The 17,284-nt window shown below is 40.4% G+C and overlaps 1 protein-coding gene across 5 annotated transcripts in view; it reads right to left on the bottom strand.

The window, feature by feature from the left end:
* cpeb4b (cytoplasmic polyadenylation element binding protein 4b) overlaps positions 1 to 16,710 on the bottom strand; it is a 34,089-nt gene extending 17,379 nt beyond the window's left edge. For 4 of the 5 annotated variants that reach the window (XM_085420999.1, XM_085421001.1, XM_085421000.1 and 1 more), the window contains exons 1-3: positions 16,259 to 16,709; positions 14,288 to 15,519; positions 319 to 409 (exon numbers count right to left, since the gene is read on the bottom strand). In XM_085420999.1, the coding sequence (XP_085277125.1) occupies positions 319 to 409; positions 14,288 to 15,472 (1,276 nt within the window). In that variant the 5' untranslated portion in view covers positions 15,473 to 15,519; positions 16,259 to 16,709. Of the gene's footprint in view, positions 1 to 318; positions 410 to 11,657; positions 11,727 to 14,287; positions 15,520 to 16,258 lie in introns of all 5 variants that reach the window. The other variant, XM_085421004.1, reaches the window with a different exon arrangement.
* Positions 16,711 to 17,284: the final 574 nt, after the last annotated feature.

Below are 17,284 nucleotides of genomic sequence, written 5' to 3'. Positions count from 1 at the left end.
TTGCTGGAAGTTGTAGGCTGATGCTGGGAGACATCTGTCGCACCAAAAACCTCCTCGTTGGTCACAAACAGATTGAAACATATTGCCGCAACCAACACATTTCAAAAGGCGAAACCTTTATGCTGGAGACTCACTTTTTGCTAGCGACTGGTGGTTGTCAGACATTCACCAACCAGTGTCTAGGCCTGTGGCCTTCTATGAAAAAACAGCTCTGCTGTTAACGCAATGTCAAATTAAAAACAGAAAAAAGGAAGAAAAAAAAAATGCTACTGGTCTGCTTAGTGTTTCATGATCTTGATTGACAACTGGCATCTTTACCTTTCAGACTGTCCTGCTCAGCTCTCATGATGTCAATCAGGGAGCTCTCCAGAGTGTTCATGTTGAAGCTGTCAAATGACCTGGTGCGCTCCTAAACAGAGGAGAGAAAAAAGAAACACTGTGTCACATTTTTAGCCTGCTTCAAAGACATGCAGTTAACACAACTATAAAAAGAAATGTGGTAACCAATGGTGTTAATTGTTAAAGCGGAGCAATGAAGAAATTGCCTTATTAATGCGACAATGACTTGGTTAATATCTAAGCTTGCCAAAGACTGTCTTGCCACAAGACAGACATGTTCACTCTTAACTTAGAAAATTTACACAATGGTGAAAACTTCCCGCAATACTTAAAGACTTTTGACCAAAAAGAGTTAAAAAAGGGGAACAGTCACATGCTTTCCTGTTTCTTCTCACCTCACTTGAGCTTGTTTCAAAGAAAAGACTTGACAGAAAGCTTTGTTTCTCTCAATGTGAGAGACTGTACAGGTACACATAGACTTAGTATTGGTTTAAATCGTTTTAAAAGTAAGAAATGAGAAATAAAAAAAGTTATAGCATTTTCTTGGCTCACGTTGTGTTCAGCTTTATTGTGTGGGTCCAGAAGGACTCATCCAAAGTAGCTTAAAAATTATCTGTAGGTGTGTATCTACCAATGGGAAGAAGAATTAAATGTTGTTCTTTTCTTTTATTAAATCTAGCTTTTGCTCTCAGCAGTTGATTTCTCTCATCTTATAAGATGCTGTTATGTGCTTAATTACTATGTGTTTAATTCAACCCTAATTTCTTTTCTTGCATGTTTTTGTGTGCTTTTCCTGCTGTGCAACTTGCAAAGTAAACACAAGCAATAAACAGACTCGTTCAATGAGGCAACATAATGAAAGTCAAGAGAAAAACAAGCAGTCAAATGGAGCATGAGCCAAGCAAATTCCTGGGCAAAAGCTTCGTCACCTACAACAAGGGCATCCTTGGCATATCAGCCAGCCACACTGGATATAATTGTATGCACACACAAATACGTGTTAACACGCACACACCCATACGATGTGTATATACAAAATATTCTCACACTAAAAACATGTACCCATAAACAAACACACACACACACACTCCAAGTGGCATGCTGATAAGGTTTCAGTGCAGACTCCACCTCAGCCAGACAAAATATGCAGTCTTTGTCAACAACTTCTAAAGAAAGTGATCAACTCTTTGGGTTTCCCTTCCTCTGAAAGAACCAAAAGTTAAATATGAAATAATTATTATTCGCATCTCGCTTTTCAATGTCTCATTGCTTCCTTCCTCCTCCTTCACCATTTTCCAAGCCATTCTCTAACAAATACCAACTTCAAAAGTAGAAATGCCTTAAAAAACCTTTTATATTCCTCATGCATGTGTCAGAGATCTCATACTTGACAAAGGCAGCAATTGTTCTAGCTAGAAGTTGTTGTTCATAGGCTGTACCCTATGACTAAAAAGTTTAGTCATGTTTATTCTCTCAAAACTTGGTCACGACTGAATATGCATGTCCTACTTTCAGTTTGGTATCTAGTCCATCGACTACTTGATTATTTAAGGGATTTTTTAAATGAGAAACAATCTCCAACTAATTTGTAGAGCGGCACTCAAAGAAAATCAACCGTTAGCATTTTGTGTAAATATGTAAAAACATAAAATAGATTATTACAAAAAAAAAAAAAAAAAAAAAAAAAAAGACAGGAGAAGGAATGGCTGCCTAACTACTAACTGTCATGCTTCTAAAATAACAATGCCAGAACACACCTGATGTGTTCAGGTTTAACGCTGTAAAAACATCCACTTCGAAGCAATTGAACCTGACAGGATGATTGACAGATCAGACTTCCAAACCATGTCAGCAACGCAGTGTTAAAATAACAAAAGCATCAGTGTGAAACAATGTGGCCTGTTTCTTTTTAAACCTAATCGGCGGACAGTTCAGATGAAATGTGGAAAACTCTAAATCCAAATTTAAAAACTATAAGCAAAGTAAGCAGTAAACTCATACAGTTCAGGTGTAGCAACAGTTCGAATGTTGGTCAGAAAACTTCTGCCTCGAGAAAAACGGAAGAGAAAAGTGTTAAATAACTGAAATAAAGCATGACACAGAAACAAGTTCACCGTTTCAGACAAAACAGAGAAAACATCCTGACAACAACACTACATAGTCAGCTCTGCCCTGGGCCTGACTGATAATGGGCAGAGAATTACCCATCATGTCACTAAGGCTGCATTATCAGTCACTCTTTAAATTTACTATGTTGTTTCTTCAGCAGCAGCTATGCAAAGATCTCTGTTGTTAAACCAGCAACCAATTCAAAGCCTAACGGCAAACTGCAGGCAGTGTCAGAAAAGACTAAGAAATGTTCATTGTCCTTTGTGTTACCATGCTAAAAGGCTCAGAAGAAACACACCTATCCAAGTGAACTACACTTCAAGGGTTGACTAGGAGGGCAACACACTTTTTCTCTTTTTCCTCATTAATCTACCGTCCGGTGTCTGGAGTTGTTCACCAAAATTCAATATCTACTATCTGATCGGCTTGAAGAGCGTGGTTGGGTATCTGGCACACTTGGCTGGTAAAACAGCCAAACTTCCCAGCTGTAGCCAAATTTCTTACCAGCATTTGAGCTGACTACAACAGAAACAACACTGTGGCAGAACACACCCAATGCACTAACTCTCTCTCCCTCAAAACAAATATCAACATGGGGATACAGGCCAGATTGTGTCCACCATTTTCTCATATCCGCTTCAGTATAATATGTGCACTTGCGCTATTGCCTAAGGACAAATAAGTCAAACACTCCAAGGCAAGGGAAGCAGAAACAGAGTCCAGGTTTGGTTTCTGCCTTAAGTATACAAGGGTAATGAGTATATTCCAACATGACGACAAATGCATACAAATAGGAAGCGGACAATGCTGTACGCATTTTTGGATTCGCACGCTTTGTGGCATCAGTTTATTTACCATCATATGTGGGCGGTGTAGTATGACAGGGTAATTCTATTATACTGTTTCTGGATAATACAAATTCATTTTGTGGCTGAGATGGACTCAGTATGGTGGACTTGAGGCCTGGCTGGTTCTCTGCAGTTGCTAAGCATTAGCCTGGAGAGTGATTAATCATCAGATTTCTGCATCTCACTCGCTCTCAACAACTGGCCAGCTGTCCAGCAAAGAGCTTATCCCTGACAGATTGCAAGCATGCACAGATGCACGCACATTAGCCACAAGCAAGAAAAATGACGGTTTATATGGTAGTTCTTGTAATCTATGAACACGGCCTAATGCATACACTTAAATTTGCATGCAGCCCATTCACACTGCAAAATCATCTCTTGCAGAAACGTGTAACCCTGAAGCAGTCTATTTGAAGCTGATAATGTAAACAGTGACAGTGCAGGGTTTTTTCCTTTTACTATGCATGATAGGTGTGAATTGTTGGTTGTATGCAGCAAGGCAACCTTACTCTACCAGGCCCGGTGCCATTTGCTGTTTGTTTGACACTGAATTAAAAACTATGCACCAAACTAATCATTTAAAAATTTTGGACTATTATCCAGAATAAGGATTATGGAACACACAAAAATGGGCTTATTATTTATTATTCCATTACAATTACCTCTCAGATAATTTGACTTTTTCAGCCAGTAATTCTTATCAATCTAAAATTAATAATCAATTCTTTTTTTGTTTAAATTGGGACCTATGCATTGTCTAAGAAGCTTATTTGAAATGCTTGACAAAAGCGTACTGGGTCACACATGATCAGAAATTGGTTCATCTGTCATTCAATCTATGGTTCATTAAATTATGATATGGGTTAGCTTTACAACCAGTGCATAAAGTGCTGCACACAGCACACACTAGTTGCTTAACACTGACTGAAAAAGTAGTCTAGGTAGATCTGGGCTTTGCCATTCTGGGCTCCCTGGTATATTTACACAGAGTCAATTCCAATCAATTTTAGACATCTATAAAAAACAATGTCTATTTTTGACAGGAGATATTTATTTGGACAGGAGAGCCTATCATCGGCTCCGTCTATAACAGAGACCACCGACAACACGCTGCCTTTAATATCATAAAAGCTCAAGTCAAGCATGTTTGGAAAAAAACAAAAAAGCAAACAAAACCAGGGCTGGGCCTGGCTACCACTGTGTGACTGCTCCCTCTAAACAGAATCTAATCTTTAGCAGCACCAAACTGAGCAACCTCCAACAGATTTTCATGGCATGTAGAGTCATCAAAGAATGATTAAATCCAACATGCTGTGGGTGATTAACTCTCAACATTAATCATCAATGTCATCTGGCTGTTAAGATAAAATGGAAGCTGTGGCAGGGTAAAGGGATGCACAACATAAAGGCAAAAAAAGAGTAACTAAATTACACACTGGTGATGTGTAATTTGTCAAGGCTGTAGAATTTGGAGGTTATTTAATAGTTCGCTTATATTCAATTGTCGGAAGGTTGAGCTTTTAATTACATCCCTGAGATTTGTAAAAGATAGAAAGGCCAAAGAAGGAAGGTAGATACAGCTGTTAAAGAAAGGGGAGAGCAAAAGTGAATAGTGAGGTAATTCATCATAAAAAGAGGAAAAATGTAGTACAGGAAAGGGAAACAAGTTGTTCTTTTGACACTTGTGATTATTTAATTATCACAAAATAAATATAAAGTTGATAAAACTCATTCCATCCATGTTTTGACAGGCAACACAAAAGTCCAATGACAATGAGAATAGCAGAGTTTGAGCCATATCAGGTTAACGTGACCTGCAAAGCGTAGGAAGAGCAGCAGGTAGTGGCACATGCGCTAATGTCTGGGCTCCTGCAACCACGTACAGTAGAACGTCAGGAGTATGAGCAAGCTAAAGGACAAAATGACACCAGAAAATGTTAACGAAAACTCATGCATTACAGAGCACGACACCCCAGAGGATACAGTCCAAGGCTCAGAAGACTGGGACAGAACGGTTTGAATCAACAGAAAAGTATCGATGCCATTTTTAGTGATTTATTTTCCATTCTTAAATGTGGATCCATTTTATTTATTTGGAACTGACCAAAGAATTTAGACATTTGTTTGCGTTCTTCTGTCACAGAACTTTAACTGATTAGATTGTCACTTTGTTATATACCTATTTAGTTTTAAAATGCAGACCAGAAATAAATATTTAAATCAAAATCAACCTTACATCATCACAAGTAAAAAGTCAAAATTATATACTGATCGATAGACTGACATTAAAGAAAAGAATTGTGATAAAAAAAAATTTAAAAAATTCCACATTGCTCAGCTCTGGTGATTGTACTAAACAGTAATATTAACTACTCCCAGCTGCCAAAAACAACCAAATACACAGTGTTGTCTGAACAGTGTGTGCGTTTGGGTTTTAAAACAAGTGACAAAGGGAGGCGTTCAAGCAGTATTTGAACTGCTTGGGGATTAGATTAAAACAACTCACTTACTGTATGCATTCAGCAAAGCTACCTATAATAAGACACTAGGGCTGCTCAATTAATCGAATTTTAATCACGATTACGATCTGGGCTTTCAACGATCATTAAAAATGACTGAGCCGATTATTAGCCCCTCCCTAATTTATCCGCGACACCTTAAAGGCCGGTCCGTGAAAATATTGTCGGGCATAAACCGGTCCGTGGCGCAAAAAAGGTTGGAGACCACTGATTAAGAGGACCCGAGGGAAGCTCGGAAAGCTAAGCAGAAGTTATTTGGAGAGTGACTGCCGTTGGTTGAAAAGAGAGTTTAAAAAAAAAAAACTTCAGTGGTGTTGCACACTATTTTATATTATTTTTTTAAAGTCATTGTTAACCCTTTAAAGCCGGTCAGAGCAGCACGCTCCGTTTTGCGTAACTATTTTTAAATCCCTGTAGAACCTGAACCGTGTAAGCTAGCGCAATAATTTGTTTTGCATATGAAACCGGAGGAGTTGTACTTACATCTGATGCCATCAGCTTGTCCTCGGTCACGGTTTTGTTCCACATATAGCTTTGCAAAAATTGCATAAAAAGCGCTTGCAGGAACAAAAACATAATATTCCAGAAACACGCTTTGCCGTTCCTATCAGCTGTTCGTAACACTTCCCACAGTGAAATGATGCACATGCTGTTTTCTTTGCAAATCTGCATCATAGGATTGTTTTTTGTTTTTCCTGCAGTATATAAAAATTGCTGTATCTCCAAAATAAAACTATGAAGACACTCAAAATAAATTTCCTGTTGTTGTAAACTATTTTTTGCAACTTTATTGTATTTAAAGTTTTGAGGGATAAGCCTCTTAAATTTCTCCAAGTAGAAATATATGTAAACAAAACAAAAGCGATTTTCAATTTTTTTTGTAGTTTATTGCACTTTTTTGCAATTTATGTAATTACTATGGACTTAATGCATACATATTATTAAAATATGGGCTATAACAGTTGTATTGATGTATAGCAACTTGAAATGCTCCCACAAATGGCACTACAGCATGTAAAAAAAATAATATAAGCTCTGGTGGACTTTGTTCTATAGTAGGTCTTAAAGGGTTAAATAAATATCGTCAAATAATCGTGATCTCAATTTCAGTGAAAATAATCGTGATTATCATTTTTGCCATAATCGAGCAGCCCTATAAGACACCTGAACATAAACTTTCCTTTGTCAACTCTTTTTTGTTATATCAAATTTTGCTGAACACATATTTCAGTGACTAATTAGGGCTTATGCACACACGTATACACAAGTGCCCTTTCTTCCTGTTGCAGAGCGTCTGTCAAGGGCGTAAGAAGGGCACAATGAGGCTGTATGAGCAGGAGAGTTATGTGCTTGCCGGTGCACCGCTCATTAGTTAAAAAAAAAGAAAAAAAAAAGAAAGTTTTTTTTCTAATTTAACAACACTGTCACAAGGACCAGTGGTAATGGTTTTAACCTTGGGCTTCAAATGACCGAGAGAATTTGTCTGAAATGGCATGACAGTTTTCATGCAGAACATCACAGGTAGGCAAGGAAGGGTACCTGAAAGGCCTGAGGCTTATCTTTAAAGCAAATTTGTCAGTGTCAGCGTGATTGTGTACAGGAACAATAAGGTGTTGTGTTTAACACAGGAAAATGGGCAGGTCTACAGTTCAATTACCTGATACGTGAGTAGGGCTGCTCGATTATGGCAAAAATGATAATCACGATTATTTTCACTGAAATTGAGATCACGATTATTTGACGATATTTATTTAACCCTTTAAGACCTACTATAGAACCAAGTCCACCAGAGCTTATATTATTTTTTTTTACATGCTGTAGTGCCATTTGTGGGAGCATTTCAAGTTGCTATACATCAATACAACTGTTATAGCCCATATTTTAATAATATGTATGCATTAAGTCCATAGTAATTACATAAATTGCAAAAAAGTGCAATAAACTACAAAAAAAATTGAAAATCGCTTTTGTTTTGTTTACATATATTTCTACTTGGAGAAATTTAAGAGGCTTATCCCTCAAAACTTTAAATACAATAAAGTTGCAAAAAATAGTTTACAACAACAGGAAATTTATTTTGAGTGTCTTCATAGTTTTATTTTGGAGATACAGCAATTTTTATATACTGCAGGAAAAACAAAAAACAATCCTATGATGCAGATTTGCAAAGAAAACAGCATGTGCATCATTTCACTGTGGGAAGTGTTACGAACAGCTGATAGGAACGGCAAAGCGTGTTTCTGGAATATTATGTTTTTGTTCCTGCAAGCGCTTTTTATGCAATTTTTGCAAAGCTATATGTGGAACGAAACCGTGACCGAGGACAAGCTGATGGCATCAGATGTAAGTACAACTCCTCCGGTTTCATATGCAAAACAAATTATTGCGCTAGCTTACACAGTTCAGGTTCTACAGGGATTTAAAAATAGTTACGCAAAACGGAGCGTGCTGCTCTGACCGGCTTTAAAGGGTTAACAATGACTTTAAAAAAATAATATAAAATAGTGTGCAACACCACTGAAGTTTTTTTTTTTTTAAACTCTCTTTTCAACCAACGGCAGTCACTCTCCAAATAACTTCTGCTTAGCTTTCCGAGCTTCCCTCGGGTCCTCTTAATCAGCAGTCTCCAACCTTTTTTGCGCCACGGACCGGTTTATGCCCGACAATATTTTCACGGACCGGCCTTTAAGGTGTCGCGAATAAATTAGGGAGGGGCTAATAATCGGCTCAGTCATTTTTAATGATCGTTGAAAGCCCAGATCGTAATCGTGATTAAAATTCGATTAATTGAGCAGCCCTATACGTGAGTATTCATACTCATATATACACGTGTGTGTGCTTTGGGGTTAGGGAGTTAAAAATGTACTTTTGCCTTGTTTGAAATATATTATTAATACATCTGTGAAAAACCGCAGCAATAATTCTACCATCTCACCCCCAAAAAAGGGGTTGATCCATGCAAACCATTTGCCATTGCCACACCTGACATCCTAGTGATCCCACAAAAATATATCAGTTTAAGAATAAGCAGATCGCTCCAGGACACAAATGAGCTATGAACAAATAAAAATGAGCAGAAGAAAATTACATATCGGAATAAATTCAGGCAATAATAAAATAACATTTAGCTTTGCTTACTTGCTAATCCAGAACTTATACTTCTGCTGTAAAGTGAAAGTTTTATTTCAGGAGTTCACAGTACATATATGAACGGATGTTCACACATACCTTTCTTATCTCTTCTCAACCGGAGTTTACAAACAATGTTTTCTGTCTGCCATTACCAGACATAATAAATAGCTGCATTTTACTCTCGGTTTTATCAGGCACAAAGCAACAGGCCTTGCTTTTTCAGCCACTTCCATGGCTTTGTTTGTCTAACTTTTATTTACTGACAATTAACTCTGGACAGGATAGAGTTTACCCAACTGCACTTCCTCTAGTTCACACTCAATATTTTCTGCATCATATTTTCATTAAAGATTCAGATGTTAGCAGTTTTCACGCATGTACTGCCACCCTTGGCCTTTGTAGAATATAACCAACAAAGGTTCATGTAAATACTGAATATCATCTTTAGGCTCCTGAGCACCATCCGTCCAGTTATACATCCATCCATTTTCTTAATCTGATTCAGGATTGGGGGTGGGGTCTGAGGTCTGGAGACTCTCCCAACTGTCATGGTGTGAGAGGAGAGGTAGACCCTCGACAAGTCGCCAGTATATAGCAGCACTAACACAGAGACAGCCAATTAACCTAACATGGATGTCACTGGACTGTAGGAGGAAGATTTAGTATCTGGAGGCAAAAGGGAAACATGCAGACACAGGACCTTCTTGCTGAGAGGCGACAGCTCTAACCACTGTGCCGCCCACTCCAGAGCTACAGTATTTTCCAAACATGCATCCATTTTCTTAACCTCTTATCAAATTCAGGGTCACAGAAGAGCTGGAGCCCATGTAAGCTGACGCAGGGCATCCAACTACAAATATTTAAAGCACAGGCTTATCGAGTAAAAACAAACGGCCTAATAGTCTAATATTCGTAACGCAAACCAGCTTACAACCCCGTGTACTGGTCATTTACAGGTCTGATTTTACATAAAAAGTAGCGTTGTTTTGGTTAAAGCGATATGTAAAACCACACTCTGCAAAGATTTTCTGGACATACACAGAGACAGTTTTAATAATGTGCCTTCAGATAACAGCATCATTATTTCTAAGCTGCACAAACAGTCAGGAGCGCTGTAACCAACAGTTACCCAGGTGGCTTACTGAGGCAATATCCTGTGCTGGCTTCTCTACCTCAGACCCTGCAGGTCTTGACCTGGTCACTGGCCAGATTTACCAGTCTCAGTACACCTGACACAGCAGCAGGCTTCTGACCTTGAAATTCACGGGTGAAGAATTAGAGGACAAAGAAGGAAAGAATAACAGATAGAAAAAGAAGAAAATAAAGACTTCCCTGACATTTAAAAAGTACACATTTCTGGTCAAAGGTTATTTACTAAGTGAACTGTGTGCTAGCAGTTAGCAGCAGTGTGTCTGGATAGTTAACCACTGTAACATATCTGACTGGTTGCATACTATTGATTTATTGTGTTTATGTGCAGCGAGTTTATAGTGCAAAGGTCACAAAAGTACTGACTTACAGAAATCATCTATATTACATGTTTACGACATTAAAAATGCACAAAGAAGCAGATGTTGTGATGAAATAGGAGTTATTTCATCAAACACAGAAGACCTGAATAATGCCCAATTGATCCTTCATCTGTTGTGTGTGCTAAAACTCCAACAGTTGAGGCTTACAGGAGAAGGGATGTGACACAGGTCTGTTTAGTTCACAGTTACACAAACTACAGTGTTTCATTTACCAAATCCGGGAGTGCCTTGTGTAAGACAACTTGTGTAATCAGTCATCTGAACAATGCCTGATCTCAACAAACATTGACAAGAACCATTTTAAAAACAGTTTTAAAGAAAGCAAAACAAAGCCATCTTTCCCATAACTTCCTCTGGAGTATTTCTGTAGCTACGGGAGTAAATGGATAGGAAACTGCTTAAGGCAACTGATGAGACCGATGTGGCAATTTTCATGTCACATGTATATGCAAGCATGGATAATGAAAGCCAAACAACACTTGGATAGATGTATTTAAGAGTGAAATATACAGAGAAGGCACTGGCAATTAAATGTGACGCTTGGTTGGCTGTGCAGTAATTTAACAATGGTTTCTACAGTAACCACTTCACCACAACATCATGACCTACAGTACATGCTCACACCAAAATGAAACATTTCAAGATTCGGTTGTTTTGTGGTGGATCGAAACTGACAAAAAGAAAAAAGAGAAGAAAAACAACTGATGTGATTCAGAATTTGACAGACTTATAAGCAAATCCTCATTTACATGTAGTAAACTATCTCAGTTGGAACAAATCCTAATATCCACATGAAGTGCATATGAAGTGAATGTTCCAAAGCGGCTGCATTACACAATGCAACAAGCAGCACTGATACAGATCTGAGTGGAAGATGTAACTACGGGCAAAACAATACCGATCCACATCCACGCAAAGCGAGGCGAAAACAAATCTGCGTGAACTGATCGTGTCCGACTTGCCATTACGCCACCGTGCATATGCTTGAAAAGTACAGATTCACGAAGGAGATGTTCTTGAAGAAAAGAAGCAAAAGTGGAGATTGCGGCAGGTTTCAAAATGAGCTTGAGGACTATAAATATACACAGCAATTTCTTAACAGTCATTGTTATCCTTTGTTTGTTATTGAAACCTATATTTTAAACGTGTTGTTATTTTAAAAAAGGAGTTACACTTACATAATCAGTCCCTCTCCCTCTCTCAGACATGCACACCGACAGGGAGGCCATTCTACGCCCATCCTCCATCTGCCCTTGCAGTATCAAGGGGGCAAGAGGACAATGCTACTTTAGTTGATCTGATTCAACCACAAGGAAGAACAACATACTGCAGCTACAGGAAAGCTAGCTTAACTCTAACACCGGGATGTAACAGTCAGGCTTCTCAAAATTGTTGCAGAAACCCAAATCTGATCTACAGGCTGTTTGACACCAGTTGTAACGCCAGTTGTAATGCTTTTAACGCATTTAAATCTACAAAGCATGTTGGGAACTTCTTTCTCATTATACTTTTTCTGGTCTTTTTTTTTTTTTTTTTATTAAGCCAACAGCTTTTTTGTACCATCCAACCATGCTAATCTGTAATTTTGTGCTCATGAAGACATAACAGCTGCGTATGTGCACCTCTGCACAAAGCAGGGAGGAGGATGGAGACAAAGTGAGACACAGGAGAGCCTCCCTCCTTCCAGCATGAGCCGAAAGTGATGCTTCTATAAGATCATTATAGTATTCTATCACTGATGACCCCGTTCACATATCACAACAAATGATTTTGCATACAGTAACTAATTAACTTAAGAGGACAGATATTAGCTGAACAGGTAATACAGAACTAGGTCACAACATTTGCCCAGTTATTTAATCAATTTAAGCTTTTTAAATCTTTTTGACATGTAAAAACTGTTAATAGAAGCAATAGGATGAAGTTATAAATTAGCTAACTACCTTGTTACAATTTTAGTTATCTTTTTTTAAACTACAATGCTAAATAAGTGAGCCACCATCCTTGTAATTATGCTGCCAGAAAACTAGCTAAAAGAGAGAGGATGTTCCTAATATTGTCCTCTTAAGGGAAGTCCACACAGCAAGTGTGGTGACAATCAGAGACCACAGAAGGTCACTGACATTTAGTGGCTTTAAGCAATGATGGGGTGGGAGCTAAAAAAGCTCATTTCAAACGTTGGATGAACTGTACCAACACCCTGTACAAGACAAATGAGGATGTCTTAACTGAATCATGCAAAGCTAGTCTAGTGGAGTCCAAGAATAAAAATATGGAACTGTAAATGAGAATAACAGGCCCCCTTTAAATAGTCTCCTCATCAAAGCAAACTGGAACAGGTCAGACACGAACCTGGGCCGCACAACTACCTACAGCAATTAGCTGTTAACAACATTAATCCTAAATAGCTACTGAGAAGCATGTGCTCCCTCTCTAATACATGTCAAGACATGTCCGCACAACCTTCTGGCTGCTGAGCCTGTGGAGTGTTGAGTCATTAACTGCTAATGGACAAGAAGAAAGGTCACAACAAGCATCACTTTTAACAGTTTTAAGTTACTTTGCATCTTTAGAGAATTTTGGATTCACTGGTAAAGAACGTGTCCAGGAAATCTGCAATCTATACGTTCAGTTATGATGTTGACAGGCTGCTGAATCTAAAAAGACATGCAGCCACCAGGACTATTTAACACGATCTATTTTCATCCATGACGACGACTACGACTGACACCAACTTGCAGGGACTTTGTCACAACGTAAAAAAGTAAAGGATATGTAGGGTACTTAAAGAAACATTTCACTGGATAGGCCCAGATGGGTCTATAGCCACCTCTGTCTCTTTCCCCTCCTCCTTATAACGACCAGCACAATCAATCACGGGCTAGATCAATAGAATGAATTTATCTCCAGGCCCCTCTACCTCTTTCCATTACAGCTGGTTTCTACATGTGACAGTACAATTATTTAAGCAGTCTTCATTGTATGTGGACCCAGCTTTTAAAATGAATGAACAGGTTGGATTTTTTTTTTTATTAAGGGGTGGCCACCCATGCCATGACATACAGTAAGTGATTAATGTAACTCTAAATCTTATAAATCATCAGGCTCTCTTTTACACAGTGTAATAGGTCAAGAGCCTAATATATGCAAAGCATAAAGAACTGAGCAAGGTTCATGGATCTACAGTATCACCGTTTGTTGCTAATGGTTGTTTACGACTGGAACAAAAGCAATCTAACCATAATGTATTGTTATTCATCACTTAATGCAGATATAGTTTTTGACACTATTGTCTGTCGTTATACCCTCCATCGCCGTCTTCATTTTGTACCTCGCTCTCCCAGTCTCCCATTATAAAATCTTATCATTTTTTTTCTGTCCATGCCGTCTTCTCCCCCATTCCTATATGCGCCCTCCCCCCCCCCCAATTCACATGGCACACACCACTGCAGTGACAGAGCCACATTAGTCATCGCAAAGGACGCTCAGCTATAGAAGTACAGAGTCCAATAACAGGTTTAACACAGTAGCAAAAGCATCGTGTAAATCTGTGCCCTCCTGCTGTGTCTAAAAATAGAAGCTGTACCACATAATGCTATAATATTAATAGTTCACATAAATGACATCCTGCTGTTTAATAATTCAGGTGATTAGCAGCTACAACTGAAAAATATTCAGAACCAGACATATACGCTGGACATTCATGCTTAGTATACAACATAATTGGGAAGAAAAAGAGGACAATTCCATACAGTTAGTGAAAATTCCCACTCAACCATCTGAATAAACATCTTAGAGGCAAACTGACCTGAAAGGGGAAGATGTTATCGCTGCGGCCAACTCCATCATCCATCCAGGACTTGGGGTTAAAGCCTGCGGGACTGTTTCGAGGGTACTTCTGGGATGCCACATGGTTGTTAGGGAAGGTCTTCTTCAATGGGGAGATAGAGTTAATGGGAGTCATCCCGCCATTCAGCCCGCGTCGATAATCTCTGCCTTGAGATCCTCCCCAGCCGCCACCACTACCATATCCTCCTCCGGGACTCCAGGAAGTGGAGGAGCCGGGGGAGGGAGAGGGACTCTGGTAGCTGGCTGGACCCCAGGGAGACGGGGGCTTGTTCAGGCTGTTGGACAAATGCGGCAACTGGCTGAAAGCTGCATTCCTGTGTGGGAAGGGCGGTGGTGGGTGGGGAGAAGCTGGAGAACGCCGATGCTGCTGGTGTTGGCTGTGGGGGTGCTGGAAATGGGGATGAGGTGGGGGAGCCGGGTGGTGCTGGGACAAGGCAGCAGCTGGTCCGATCTGGGGGGAGAAGTTCCCACCAAACCCTGGACTGACGTGGTGTGAGAAGTTCTGGAACAGCAGAGGCCCGTTACTGGCAGACGCCGGGTTGAAAAAGCTGACATCCTCGTTGATGATTGTTGATGGCGCAGGTGGGATGGCGGGTGACCAGTTGTTAAAGCCAGAAAGCGATGACGAGGTTGTACTGGACTGAACTGGGCCCGTACCCCCGAGACCAGATGTCTCCTGGTAATCAAAGCCTGTCAGAACAGGTGACTCAAGACGGAGCTGCTTCTCTTTTCCATTACTGCTGTCAGATGTGCCATTCTCTGTCTTGCCTTCCTCGGACCTGGCTTTTTCCAATTCTGAAATTATCCCAACGCCACTTCCACCCTCTTGGTGACTCCCAGGAGACAACTGCTGCTTTTCTTGCGTTTCTTGCATTTCCTGTTGCTGCTGTGCTTTGGGTTTTTCTGGCCCCCCCAGGATTTCGTCTTGCACGCTGTTGTGGGTGGCGGAGGCAGGGAAGAGCCAGGGAGAGCCTCCCGTGGTGCCATTCCCTGCGGCTGTGGTGCTGTTTATGAAAGCGGCAGGGCTCTGCGACACATTTTGGTGATGATGAGGGGGCTGCAGATGCGGGTGGATTCGGACCGGGAATGCAGACTTGTTGCCAGTGTTGTTTTGAACTAGAACTCCAAACCCGTAATCCCCCATTTGTTTTCTCCCCCCACAGACAAGTGCTATCCCGTGATCGTTTGGTCCTATAGAGAGAAGAGCATACAAGCATGGCATGCACTGAGTTAGCAGTCACCCACTCACATTAACCAACAGATCAAGGGATTTAGAAAAAAAAAACAACGAAGTGAGGGGACACAGAGGCATGGAAATCTCTTTATGTGTAGGTTCTAAATGAGATCCTACACACATATAACATTCACTGTACTGTGGCTTTAGAGCTCATCCTTTAAAAAAAAGCCAGCCAGTTAACGTTACATCTTTAGCTAATTATAACCCCGTGACGTTGCCAGATTGTCTACAGCTGAGCTGCTGGCAGCCACCAGTAAAGCCAGAACCACTGCTGTGTCGAGCATATAGTCTCCATTTGGGGACGTTTTACTAACGAAAACCAACTGACAGGCAACTAATTATCACCCAAGAAACGCACATTAGCACAAAATATCAACGAAGGCTGAAAATATTGACAAAAAACCAACAAACCCGTCAAAAATAAAACACTCGACCTTGTTTGACAGCTGTCAGCACCCTGGGAAGAGCCCACTATCAAAATTACGTTTATATTAATACGGCTTTTTTATCAGTCGGGCAAATTATTGTTAATAATCGGTTTCACGCGTCGACGGAGAAGCAGTTTAAATCGCTGTTAGCTGACCAGCTAACTTTTCCATCCGTTGCTAACATTAGCTTGCTAGCTAACGACCGTTAGCACGAATGCTAGCTAGCTGGACAGGTTGAAGGCAAGCGAATAAAACATCTCCTCACCTTCTGATCACCACCTTTCGACCTCGGCGTCGTCTGTGTCGAGATCCTTTCCCTCGGGCTGAGAGCGAGACGGTGTCCTTGAAACAATGAGTGCGGCAGGCAAAGGTTTTCAGAGGCGGTTTTAGTAGCTGACTCGTACAGTGCAGTCGGTCAGCTCTTTTTTTTCTCTCTCCCTTCTCCTGACGTGTCCTGCCTGCTCAATGACACAGCTCTCTATCTGCTGCCTGTAATCTGGACCGTATCATCGAAGAGCTTTGTTAACGTGGCAGTGTGTGACTTATACTCGGTTCGTTCATAAAGCCTTATTCGATCGGTTTCATTGTTCGCTTTATTTTCTTTTCTTCTCACTAACTGTCTCTCCTTCAGAGCCAGCCGATCCTCTGTGTGTGTGCTTGCTTGCTTCTTGGCTGCCCCTCTCTCCTGGAACCGACCGTGGCCGAATGACAGCGAAAGATCAGCCGAGACACACTTCCGCTTCTGGGACGGCCCCTCTTCGCTTAGACCACGCCTTCACGGGGCCACACCTCGGTACGCGATTGGTTGGACCACCGGCAACCTCTCTAAAATTCTTCATCATTTAACAGCTATGCGCCAATAATATAACCACGCCGTGCTTTAAGGGCCTGCCCACTCAGGGCAGAAAAAAACCCTCCTCCCATCGCTATCCTGTCTTTTCACGATGCAGCCTATATCAGGTCGTGAGAAAAATGAGAAACCCAACCCCCCCACCAAAGCTTCAGTAAAAGCGCATCCTTGGCTCGGGCTTTTTGATCCCTAGCTCATTTGTTGTGTGGAGATGAAACAAGGAGGTATGCTATCGTTTTTTTTGGTGGTCGTTTTGGTGTTCCTTTTCATACATAACTTAAATGCAAACCTCGTCCTCTTCACACTGGCCACTGCACTCTGCAGTATTTTTCAGCATTATCATTTTTGTCAGGTGGCTAGAGACTCCTCTTTTCAATGTTTCCCAATCAGTCAATCTTTATTCAGCACTCATTGTCCATAGAAAGAAATACACCCACAAAG

The sequence above is a fragment of the Rhamphochromis longiceps genome, linkage group LG10 (assembly GCF_057381845.1).
Source record: "Rhamphochromis longiceps isolate RC_006_pf linkage group LG10, R_longiceps_female_GT1.1, whole genome shotgun sequence".
Lineage (NCBI taxonomy): Eukaryota > Metazoa > Chordata > Actinopteri > Cichliformes > Cichlidae > Rhamphochromis > Rhamphochromis longiceps.
Note: the sequence above shows the minus strand (reverse complement) of the source record. Positions and strands in the feature narration are given on the sequence as shown.